The sequence below is a fragment of the Pelmatolapia mariae genome, linkage group LG22, assembly GCF_036321145.2.
Source record: "Pelmatolapia mariae isolate MD_Pm_ZW linkage group LG22, Pm_UMD_F_2, whole genome shotgun sequence".
NCBI lineage: Eukaryota > Metazoa > Chordata > Actinopteri > Cichliformes > Cichlidae > Pelmatolapia > Pelmatolapia mariae.
In genome coordinates, this window is record NC_086245.2 from 5,927,472 (window position 1) to 5,938,724 (window position 11,253).

General features: G+C 39.8%; 2 protein-coding genes across 2 annotated transcripts; both read right to left on the reverse strand.

Annotated features, from left to right (window-relative positions):
• Nucleotides 1-234: 234 nt before the first annotated feature.
• Nucleotides 235-4,614, reverse strand: tap2a (transporter associated with antigen processing, subunit type a). The gene is made up of 11 exons (XM_065471604.1): nt 4,077-4,614; nt 3,713-3,827; nt 3,475-3,605; nt 3,155-3,360; nt 2,798-2,995; nt 2,568-2,696; nt 1,998-2,186; nt 1,720-1,893; nt 1,384-1,543; nt 1,076-1,212; nt 235-571 (listed from the first exon to the last, which is right to left on the reverse strand). Exons 1-11 carry the CDS (start codon nt 4,588-4,590, stop codon nt 365-367), a joined length of 2,160 nt encoding a protein of 719 aa, XP_065327676.1. The 5' UTR covers nt 4,591-4,614; the 3' UTR covers nt 235-364.
• Nucleotides 4,615-5,415: 801 nt separating this feature from the next.
• Nucleotides 5,416-10,444, reverse strand: psmb9a (proteasome 20S subunit beta 9a). The gene is made up of 6 exons (XM_065471606.1): nt 10,160-10,444; nt 9,935-10,002; nt 9,674-9,805; nt 6,771-6,900; nt 5,949-6,090; nt 5,416-5,753 (listed from the first exon to the last, which is right to left on the reverse strand). The coding sequence occupies exons 1-6, from the start codon at nt 10,208-10,210 to the stop codon at nt 5,626-5,628; spliced, it is 651 nt and encodes a 216-aa protein (XP_065327678.1). The 5' UTR covers nt 10,211-10,444; the 3' UTR covers nt 5,416-5,625.
• Nucleotides 10,445-11,253: the final 809 nt, after the last annotated feature.

Here is an 11,253-nt window from a genome sequence, read left to right on the forward strand (position 1 = left end):
ACATTTAGATGAGTCTGTGATGAATTTATCAAAGTTTTTGGAGGGAAATAAAGTAACTTTTGATCTCTTTGATTAATGACAAAGCGAGGTTTATGGCGTCATACGTTTGATGTGTTAAACATTTATTCACCTTTATCAAAAGCCAGGAAATGGAACAAGATTATATCATGAAGACATCTAGCCAAGAAAAAAATCACACATATGTATAATTTAATCAAAGGTTTATTAGCACTCTATACAAAACAACATATATTCAATATTTACATAACCTCCGGCTCGTTCTCACACATCTGTTTGCAGCAGTTTTACACACAAAGATCTCAGGACATCGAGCTTCAGCACAGACTCAGTGTTACTGTTACTGTTACTGTGGTGAGTTTCCTTCAGAGAAGAGCTCCTCTCTCAGTTTGTAGTAGCTTCCCTTCATGTCTATCAGCTCCTGGTGAGTCCCTCGCTCTTTAACTTTGCCACCACTTACAACAACGATCTGATCTGCGTTCTCGATGGTCTTCAGCCTGTGAGCGATCACCAGGAGGGTCTGGTTGGGGATGCTGGAGAGAGACTGCTGGATCTGTGCAGAGGCAGAAGGAAAAAATATATTATTAGTTATCTACCTCGTGAATTATTTTTTCTATGTGAAAGCATGGTAACAGACAACAAACAACAAAAAACATTTCCTATTAGTAGGACAACATTTTAAAAGAAATTAATTTTATAACATTAGTTAATATAACAGAAAAATAAGAATGTTGCACTACTTTTAACAGCATGTTCTGTTAAATAAATTACTGTTTTGTTATGAAATAAATACATGTTTATGATGGTTTCAAACATGCAAGACTAATGAGCAGATAATCAAAATGCTCTCTGATCTAAACACCTGCAGAAGACTCAAGACTGTTTGTGACTTTTGTAGTATTAAAGTTACAACATGTAGTCATAAGTGTTTGAGTTTAGTGGACAAATTCGCCATGTAGGGGTTAAAAGCACATTAAACTTTATTTTTGAGTCCCTCTTTGAATCGTAAACCTAGAAGCTTCTGGCTGTTGGCGAGAACTTTAAATATGCAACATACTTTATTTTCATTCTCAGTATCCAGGGAGCTGGTGATTTCATCCAGAATTAGGACCTGAGGCCGTCTGACGAGAGCCCGAGCGATGGCGATGCGCTGCCTCTCACTTTTAGCTAACTGACCTCCACCTTCACCCACCTCTGAGAAACGGACATAAAGTCACAGATTAAGTTTTAATGCAAACGTATTCATATGTTATAATACAGAGTAAATCTACAATGTCCTGATGTCCCAGTGATGAAGAACTTCATGCAAAGCAGGTCTGCATGCAGCCATGAAAAACAGCCTGAGAGGAAGTTTAAACTCTGTACCTGTATCGTAGCCTTTCTCCAGCTGCATGATGAAGTCGTGGGCGTTGGCTTTCATTGCTGCGTCCTTGATTTCATCCAACAAGCATCCTTTAAGCCCGTATTCAATGTTTTGTCTGATGGTGCCAGAGAAGAGCACAGGCTCCTGGTTCACCACAGAGATCTGTTAAACACACACGACACATTATACATGTAGAATGCAAACAACCTTCTTACAGAGATAGATTATTAATATAATGATCTAAAAATCATGTTTTAGTATATTTGAATAAATAGACATTTTAAAAACAGACAGGAGACTGAAGCTCTCAAAAAGCATCAGGATTCATGATGAATCACCTTCTTGTGGAGGAACTGGTGATCATAGGATTTTAATGGTTCTCCATCCAGCAGGATTTCTCCATCCTGAGGCTCGTAGAATCGCTCCAGCAGACTCACACAGGTACTTTTTCCTTCTCCAGACGGACCCACCAGTGCCATCATCTGACCAGGCTTCAGCTCCAACGAAAAGTCCTGACATACATTATAATTAAACGATAACAGTGGTTATTCTAACAGAATAAATGTCTAATACAATCACACCCACATTAACCAACCCGCCTGTAATGCATTCTCACCTGTAGCACAGTTTTGTTGGGGTTTGCAGGATAGGTGAAGTTGAGACTCTTGAAGCTGATGTGTCCTCTCAGATGATCAGGTTGGAGTTTTCCGTCTGCACTGACCAGAGCCTTTCGGTCCAAGTACTCAAACACTTTCCCAGCAGCCCCCACTGAGTTCAGCATGTCACCAAAGATGAAGGTGAGCGTCTGGAAGATGACAGTCTTTGGTAAATGGATCACTTAATTACCCTTTTTTTCAGAGAGATGCATGTATGTTCAATATTGCATATGATATAATATTTTGCTATCAAATACTTAAAATAGTGAAAAATGGTGTAAAAGCTTTGAACCATCAACACTTTGTCAGTCATCTGACCCTGTTCTTCTACCTGTGCTGAGGATGAGTTAAAAACCTGGTGAGGCAGCATTTAGGTTTTATGTTCCAGCAAAATATTGTCTCCAGTTATTTTGTGATTTTGGAATTTTTGGAGCTCAGAAACTTCGATTTTGATGCTGCAGGCTAATTCACTTGAAAGTTTGTAATCACAAGTCCTGAATGATAACATAACAGAAAGCATTATGGGATACCCTGATGTTGTCTCCAAGATCTGAGTGGTACAGGATGAGGGAAACCAGGTTCCCTGTGGTCATCTGTCCTTTCTGGATGAAAAGCCGTCCATAGTATAACACAAAGACCTGCATGGCCAACCCTGTCAGCTGTATAGACACACACACCAATGCTGCTGAATACGGCAATACACAACAATTTGTACAAACACACCCTGTTTTCTAAAAGACACAAAAAACAAACATCTTACCCTTCGTGCAAGCAGGTAAACAGCCCTAACAGTGTCCCGGCGAGTTTTGATGGTGTGTGTGACCATCAAGCGGTCACCATAGCGGCAGATTTCATGTTGTTCTGTGTTAAAGCTTCGTACTACTCGGATTCCAGACACTACCTCATTTGCAGATTCATTTGCTAAAGCCATAGAGTCCTGCATAGCCAGGGTCAACCTCTGAGGAAAGCATAAGAAAGAAGGAAACAAATTTACTGTAAACCTTTGTAAATCACTCACATTTCTTTTATTTTAATTAAGGTTACTTCCATGGCATCACACACTTATGACTATGTGGATTCAGTATCAGTTTATTGTTTCTTGTAAACCTGCTTTTACCTGGTAGTGTGTGTCATACATGTTTTGTAAGAGGCCAGTGATGGGAGTCTCCATCAGTACCAGGAATGTGAGCTTCCATGAGAGGTTCAACATTAGAGAGATCATGCCCATTGTCTTAAGGAAAGTCCTCAGTAGCACATTGGCATTCAGACACACTGTTCTTCCCATCAGGTTAGTGTCTTTAGACAGCCTGGATGTGATTTCACCTGCATGGAAAATTGATAAAAGCATTGACTGAAGTCATTCTGTCCTTCCTTGGCCTCGTTATTTTATTTTCTTCTTTACTTATTCTGTCCTTTGTGTGCACATGACAGCCTTACCTGTCTTTATGGTCTCAAAGAATCCAATTTCCTGTTGAGTCAAAGCCCCAAACAGCTTAACTTTGATTCTGCATGTGTAGGAGCTGATGGCACAAATTAAAAGACCCCCTCTGCAGCCAGCACTGACAGAACTAATCAAACCATCAATAAATTGGAAAAAAAAAAGAGTCAGTTATATATTACATTTGATTGACAGAAACAGAATAAACCTGAAGAAAATACACTGTCTGCCTCTTACCCTCCCAGAGAGTAAAGGCCCATGAAGATGAGAGCAGACAGGAAGTCATTCTCCTGGTAATTACTTCCAAGGATGTCAATGACTCTCCCAGTGTAGAAAGGGATGAACATCTCACCTGAGAAGAGATGCACAAATAAAAATCAAATCAAATAAACCATCATCATTGTTATCAGAATAAATTTAGTTCCAAAAACAGAATAGTAGCTCTTCAGAGGATAACATCTCCCATATTGACCGTACTATTTTAAAATATGTACAATAATAAAGTTTCCTAGTGTTCATCATTCTTTTCTGTGTTCATAGCCATCAGTCTTATTATCTTAGCATCACCTTTGTTAGAGCTGAAGTATCACAGTATACTTACAGATGACAGCCAGCGACAGGAACACAAGTCCTCCAAACAGCAGGGGATAGTCTGGTCTGAACAGTCGGACGACTCTCATGAAGAGCACTCTCGACTTCTGTTTCTGCTCTTTGCCTTCGGCCTCTTCGTCGGTGTCCGGGATGGTGATCTCCCAAAACAGCGCAGCAGCGAGCGAAGCTCCGCTGAACATGAGCCAGCAGCGCACATCTCCCAGCTGGCCGCACTCGCTCTCCTCTCTGTAAAGCGCGTTGGTCCCGGTCTCAAACACCGCGGGGAGCAGACTGTGAGCCGTTATAAACCGAATCAACAGAGCTTTGGGGTCCCCGAGTGTGAGCAGGCAGACGCCGATAAGAGCCAACCAGCGGAGAGCCGCACAGAGCCAGAGACGCGTAAAGTGTCCAAACACGCTGTGAAACACCGTAAATCCTGACGCGTAAAACAACAGAAGGTCGACAGAAACGGCTAAAGTAAAAGCAACGACTTTGCGCATTGTTGTTGCTGTGATCGCTGCCATATTTCGGCAACACTCGTCCTCAAATGACCTGCTGCGTCGCAGGACCAGAGTTTTAGGTTTATTTACTTTCAGTTTCATTTTCTCACAGGATGAGGGGTTTCCCATAAACCCAAATACAGAAAGGAAGACCAACTGAAGCAGGACAGTGCAGAACCGCTTCTTAATATCACTTATATGAAGTTCTTTTTTTTTTCACTGCACATCCAAACTAACAACCGACATTGTCCTGGATTAAACTTGCAACTGTAACATTTAGTGTACGAGACACTGAATGTTACAAATGTTAATATGAATGTTACAGTTTATTTTCCTTAGAACATAAAGCAGCCTTTGAAGATTGTTTCTGTTGAGTGAAATGAAGAAAATCTGTGATTTGTTTTTGGAGAATTGTTTCTCTGACCAGAGGCCTTTCATAAAAGATGGTAACATTTATTACTTATATTGAGGCTTAAGGAACATCCGGGGTTTCAGCCACTCCCTTATTTACAAGTGGTCAACACATGCAGATAGATTCACATATTTGATTTGGCACAGATTTTTACACCAGTTGCATTCTTGACAAAATTCCCACTCAATTTTTATCCAAGGATTCTTTGTGTGTTAACCCTGTGGAGGTATGGAATATCGGGGGCTCTGAATATTTTCCAAATATTACCTATTTATTGTTTAAAAAGATTTAAATAATGAGTCTTCAGCAAGTTTAAGAGGCTACGGTTGCCCTTGATGATGAAGAGTAACAAAAGCAGCAGTGTAATGTAATTGTCTTTTGCAGAGAAATCAAACATCATCTAATGCAAAACTTATTTTTCCATTTTATTTCATTTGATGAAACAAAAATGTAATCAACTGTAAAGACGGACTTTCATTTACACAAAGGTTTGTTGACATAAACTTGAAATACCTTTGGATATTAGTGAGATATGCAGCAACTTATTATTAAGGTATACCGCTCCTTAATTGTTTCATCACAGGCTGAGTTAATTGACAGTTGTGCCAAAACTGTGAGCCACAGCTTCTGTGAGGACAACTTATGTGCTATTGGTCAAAGAAGGTGGGTAACTGATTTCCTAGAATCACTTTCTCCTCTGTGCCGTGTTCATCGATGGTGACGATGTAAGCCACGCCGCCGCTGGAGCCATCACGGTTCATTGCCAAAGAGAGAGCTATGAGAAAGGGAAATGAACAACACAATTTTATTTTTACAACGCATGTTATTAACATATTTACGAGCTGTAATATGACATAATAGAAGAGTAGGTGTTGTGAGCAGTCAGTATAAGAAACATCAACTGTCTGGTTTCCCCTGAGCATCAAATCATCAGAAGCCCTGTAGAAAAAAACACAAGAAAAAATCTTACTGTTGACAACAAACTGCTGGCACTCCTGCTTGTTCATGCCTCTGCGATACTCAGCATCAACAAATCCGTAAACATACGAGCTGCCAGAGCCGCCAACAGCAAACGGCTGACGTGTCAGGAGTCCTTTCATAGTTGCAAACACCTGGAGGTCAAAGGGCACAGGAAAGGAGGGATTATATCACCAAGCGATGTCATTTATATGGATGATACCTGTAATAACATCAAGTGTGTTGGCTCATTAAGGCATTTTATTCAAAGCACCTAGCAACAAGCAGCAGATGTTGCTGAACCACAAATGTATTAATGAAACTTTTCCCAGTGATCTTTTAAAGCAGGGGTGTCAAACTCCAGTCCTCGAGAGCTGGTGTCCTGAATTTTTTACATGTCTCCTTGCTGCAAAAACACCTGAATAAAATTAGTAGGTCATTAGCAAGACTCTATAGAACTTGAGTGCATGCTGAGGTGGCAACCCCTAACCCTACTCAAGTAAATTAAAGTGAAGTAAAGTGTTTGGAAAAATGTACTTCTAAAAGTACTTTTGTTGCGCCATGTTCATTCACTCATGAGCTGCTGTAACATGAATCAAATGGCTGACTTTGTAACTCAGCATGCACTCAAGTTCTATAGTCTTGTTAATGACCTACTAATTTTATTCAGGTGTGTTGCAGTAGGGGAACATGGAAAAGTTTCAGGACAGCGGCCCTGGAGGACTGGAGTTTGACACCTGTGTTTTAAAGGCTCTATTTGTTCCTTTCAAACTGTAACCACCAACATGTGATTCTAAATGTGCTATATAAATAAATAAACTATGTGATTACTGACCTGCCCTCCATTTCTTCTGTCCCAGCCGGCAACAATTAGATGTGCTGACAGCTCTTCTCTGTATTTGTATGAGATGTTCTTCACCAGAGTGGCAGCTGAGCGAACCTGAGGGTCCTCACCAACCTCAATACTGACAGAAGAAGACATAATAATACATACTTTATGAAACTGCATCACAGCTTGTACTGTCTGGTATGCAGAGTCATACTGTCAGAATCTGACTGATGAGAAAGCAAAACTGAACATCACATACACAAGACAGAAGACTATCAAAATAAAACAGGAAATAACACACACTGAGACCAGACTTAGATGCGTGGACTTCACACAGACCCTGGAGATAAAGAGACAGACTAAGCACGATATGATAATAGGAATGGCAACTGGAAAAAACTGAGATTAGAACTAAAGACACAGAAACTTGACAAGACAAGAAAACCAGACATTAACAGGGAGACAGACAGACATGGGAACAAACTGGGGGCACAGTTGTCAGAATGAGACAGGAAAGGACACGAAAAAGGATATTAACATCAAAAACCAAGAACTCAAAATACCCAGAGGCACTAAGAAATACTGAACTCAAGACTAATACAGAGTAGTAATACAGAACTAGAACCTGAAAGTCTCTTAATTCCATAAGACTGAATCACAAATTTAAAACAAAAATACTGGGTCAAAGACTCAGGACGCTGACAGAACTCTGTTGGTCCATCTCAGTGTTAACATTTATCTTTTTTTATATGTTCCAAAACATCTACTGGAATGTAGGTGAATCAACTAAAGGTAATTAGAGTTAAAAGATATTGAGAGATAGATTTAAACATATTAATTTTTAATAAGCTTATAAATCCCCAATTCCAGTAAAGTTGTGGTGCATTGTAAAATGTAAATACAATCAGACTGCAATGGTTTAAAAATCTCATGAAGTCATATTTTACTCACAATAGAACATATCAAATACATTAAAAGTTTAAGCCAGTTTACTGTTTAATGAAAAAAAATAGCTCATTTTGAATTTGATGGCAGTAACAAATTCAAAATGAGCTAAAGTTTGGGATGGGGGCAAAAATAGGCTGGAAAAGTAAGTGATACTAAAAAGAAAAAGCCAGAGGAACATTTTACAGCTAATAACGTAAACTGGCAACAAGTCAGTAACTTGATTGGCTACAAAAAAAACTATCCTTTAGAGGCAGAGTTACTCAGACGTAAAGTTGGGCATACGTTCAGCAATCAGCAAAAACAAAAATGCTGACTACTTTTAAAAAATTTCAAAATAATTTTCCTGAATGTAAAATTCAAGACTTTGAATATCCCATCAGCTACAGTCATAATATCATCAACAAAGTTAGAGAAGTCTGCAGAAATCTCTGTGTTCAGGGGACAAGGCTGAAAATCAGTACTGGAAACCTGTGATCTTTGAGCCCTCAGGTGGCACTGCATTAAAAACAGGCATGTTTCTGTCATCAAACTCACTTCATGGGCTTAGGAAGACTTCCAAAAACTGTCTTTGAGCAAAGAATTCACCGTGCTATCCAGAAACACAGGTGAAAGCTCTGTCATCCAAAGAAGAAGCCCTATGTGAACATGAGCCAGAAACACCACCATCTTCTCTGGACCAAGGCTCATTTTAAATGGACTGAGGAATTGTTGAAAACTGCTCTGTGGTCAGATGAATCACAATTTGAAATTCTCTTGGGAAAACATGGACACCGGTCCCTAAGGACTAGGAATGGGACCATCTAGCTTGTTATTGGCTTAGTTTGAAAGTCTGACCCTCTGATGGCGTTGGCAGCTTGCACATCTGAAAAGGCACTGTAAATGGACTGATTCGTATAGCGCTTTTCTACTGTTGTGGAGCACAAAGTGCCACATTCACCCATCGCACAAGCACCTTCTCTATGCTTTAAGTGCTTTCAATTTAAACGTTCATACACATTCATACTCTGGTGGAATTATCGAGGGCAATTTGGGGTTAGTATCTTGCTGAATGATACTTGCCATGCAAACTGGGGGAGGCAGGAACTGTTCCGTTATTAGAGGTTGTGGGTGTTATCTAACTGGAGGCATAACTCACAGACACACAAGACCCACCATTACTCCAGTGAGTATCCTTTATTATTTTTAATCCCCCTCCCAACAACAACCCAGCACAAACGTTCCTACCTCTTATCATTTACCTGAAACTACAGGAACCACCAACGAACCACCAACCTTCCGATTAGTTATTGACCTGCTTTGTCTCCTGAGCTACAACCACTACAGCCATGATTGATGATGAAAGGTATATACAGATTTTAGAGCAACATGTGCTCCACTGCAGACCATGTCTTTTTAAGGCAAGACTTTACATATGTCAGCATGACAATGCTGAACCACATACTGAAGCTATAACAAAAGCATGACTCGTAGTAGAAGAATCTGCATGCAGTCTAGTCTAGCTAAACTGCTCTATCACACAAGAATGGGAGAACATTACTCTCTCAAAAGTTCAGCAGGTGCTCTCTTCATATCCCAGATGTTTACAGACTGTTGGTAAAATAAGAGGGGTAACTACACAGTGGTAAACATGGCCCTATGTTTTTTTCATATGTTCTGCAGCCATAGAAATGTGAAATGAGCTAATATATTTTTAAATAGTTTCCTCACTTCAATTGTGTGATGTTTTTATACATTCTATTGTGAATAACATAGTGGTTTATCAGATTTGTGAATCATTCTTGTGTTTTTATTTAGATTTTACACAGCATCCCAACATTCTGGGTTACGGTTAGGGCTGTATGCAAACAAGCTTAATCAGACTTTAAGCTTTTTTCTGTTTTACAATCTTACTATTAAATTATAACATTACTTATGAAAAGATCACAATGTATCAGCCTTTTTTCAGTACTTTGTACATTTACCTGTGCACATCCAGCTGATAGTTGACTATCTCAGCGATGGTCTGAGCGTCTGCTGCAGATCCTGACAGAGCACAGTAGATCTTGTCATGAAGGGGAGACAGTTTGTTCATCACCCTGTTCACCACCGTCTCTCTGCGTGGAGGATGAAGGGAGAGATTCAGAATGAAGGGTGAATATGTTAAAATAGGAGGAAGAAGGAACTGTTATGCAGGCAGAAACGGTCACACAGCGAACGCGCACGTTTGCGCGGGCACGACTTACCCAGCAGACACTCGGGAATCAGACCCCAACACGACCCCACCATCATACTCTATGCCAATAATGGTTGTCTGCAAATAAAAGGGAAAAAAAAACAATATTCAGAATTACTTCCGCTTAACACGCAGCTGTAATTTTCGCATTTAGCCCACGAAATAAGAGAGAGCGCAGCACTGCGCACATCAACAGTCCACCAAACTTATAAAAGACATAAAACTTCATACTTACTCCTGTTTTCACCTCCTCTGACAGCCATTCTGGTGCTGTTTCTTCCAACATGCTGATGCAGAGATAACCACACACCGACAGCAGTCTGATTCCTCACGTAAACCGAAACGTTTGGTCGAGCAGCTCCAGTTTTATTTCACTTTTTTACGTTTTAGAAAGCCTTCGTTTATGCTTCAACTTCTATTTTTACTACTTTTCTATTGATTTGATTTACCAAATGATTTCTACAGGCAGGTTTTAGACGGACGCCATGTTTTCCCTGATAAAATTGAAATCGAAAGTTAGTCAGGCTTGTTCACCCTCAGCAGTGAGCTGCACCAGTAACAGCCCGTGTTTCAGTCAGCTGAGCTTCATTGTGCTACACGCAGTTAAGTAGGTCAGCACTGAGAAAGTATGACAGCTGAACAGGGGAGCCAAAAATGCGCATTTATACTTAAACTGTGTTCTCGGTTTATGTTGTATTGTAATTTACTCCCTTTACCTCCCAGATCCTGCAATGATTTGCTGCGTGAATCCTCTAATCTTCTCTCATCTGGTGATATTAAATTTAAAAATCATTTTGGTAGGTGACTTTATTTATTACTGATCCCTCTAACTGCACTGCCACAGAATTCCTTAACATTTTTTAAATTTAGTGCAGTGTTACTGAGCCCACACATAACTGTGGCCACACTTCTATCAGTGGATAAGGTTTTTACTCTTGGTTTATCTATAATATTTGCATAAGTTCACAAATGTGTCATTTTTGACAAATTTGTTTAGTTTTATATCTTTAATGAGCACTGGGCAGCTAGATTTTCTGCTCTCCTTTCTATTATGACTGTATCCACAACTTTTTTTTTTTTTTTTTTCAGATTTCAGGGACTCGGGTTCATTGGTTTAATAGTGTTTGTTCATCAGTTCTGGATAGGATTGCACAGTAACCCTCTACTGCATAGCGTTGCACTGAGGCAACAAACCACATTTTCATACCTTACACTGGCCCTTCAAAAAAAACACTTTTTTTTTCAAAATATGCTACCAGGCACATCTCTTTCCAATAAAATGATGAGTTGAAGGTGGTGTGACTTATATTTGGGGGGGGGGGGGGGGGG

Coding starts and splice junctions, on each gene's coding strand:
- tap2a (XM_065471604.1), bottom strand. CDS start 4,590: ATGGCAGCGATCACAGCAACAACAATGCGCAAAGTCGTTGCTTTTACT. Junction 2,187..2,567: donor ATCTTGGAGACAACATCAGG/GTATCCCATAAT, acceptor GTCATCTTCCAG/ACGCTCACCTTCATCTTTGG. Junction 1,544..1,719: donor ACCAGTTCCTCCACAAGAAG/GTGATTCATCAT, acceptor TGTGTTTAACAG/ATCTCTGTGGTGAACCAGGA.
- psmb9a (XM_065471606.1), bottom strand. CDS start 10,210: ATGTTGGAAGAAACAGCACCAGAATGGCTGTCAGAGGAGGTGAAAACA. Junction 6,901..9,673: donor TATCAGCTGGATGTGCACAG/GTAAATGTACAA, acceptor TTCTTCTGTCAG/TATTGAGGTTGGTGAGGACC. Junction 5,754..5,948: donor CCAGCAGTTTGTTGTCAACA/GTAAGATTTTTT, acceptor CCTTTCTCATAG/CTCTCTCTTTGGCAATGAAC.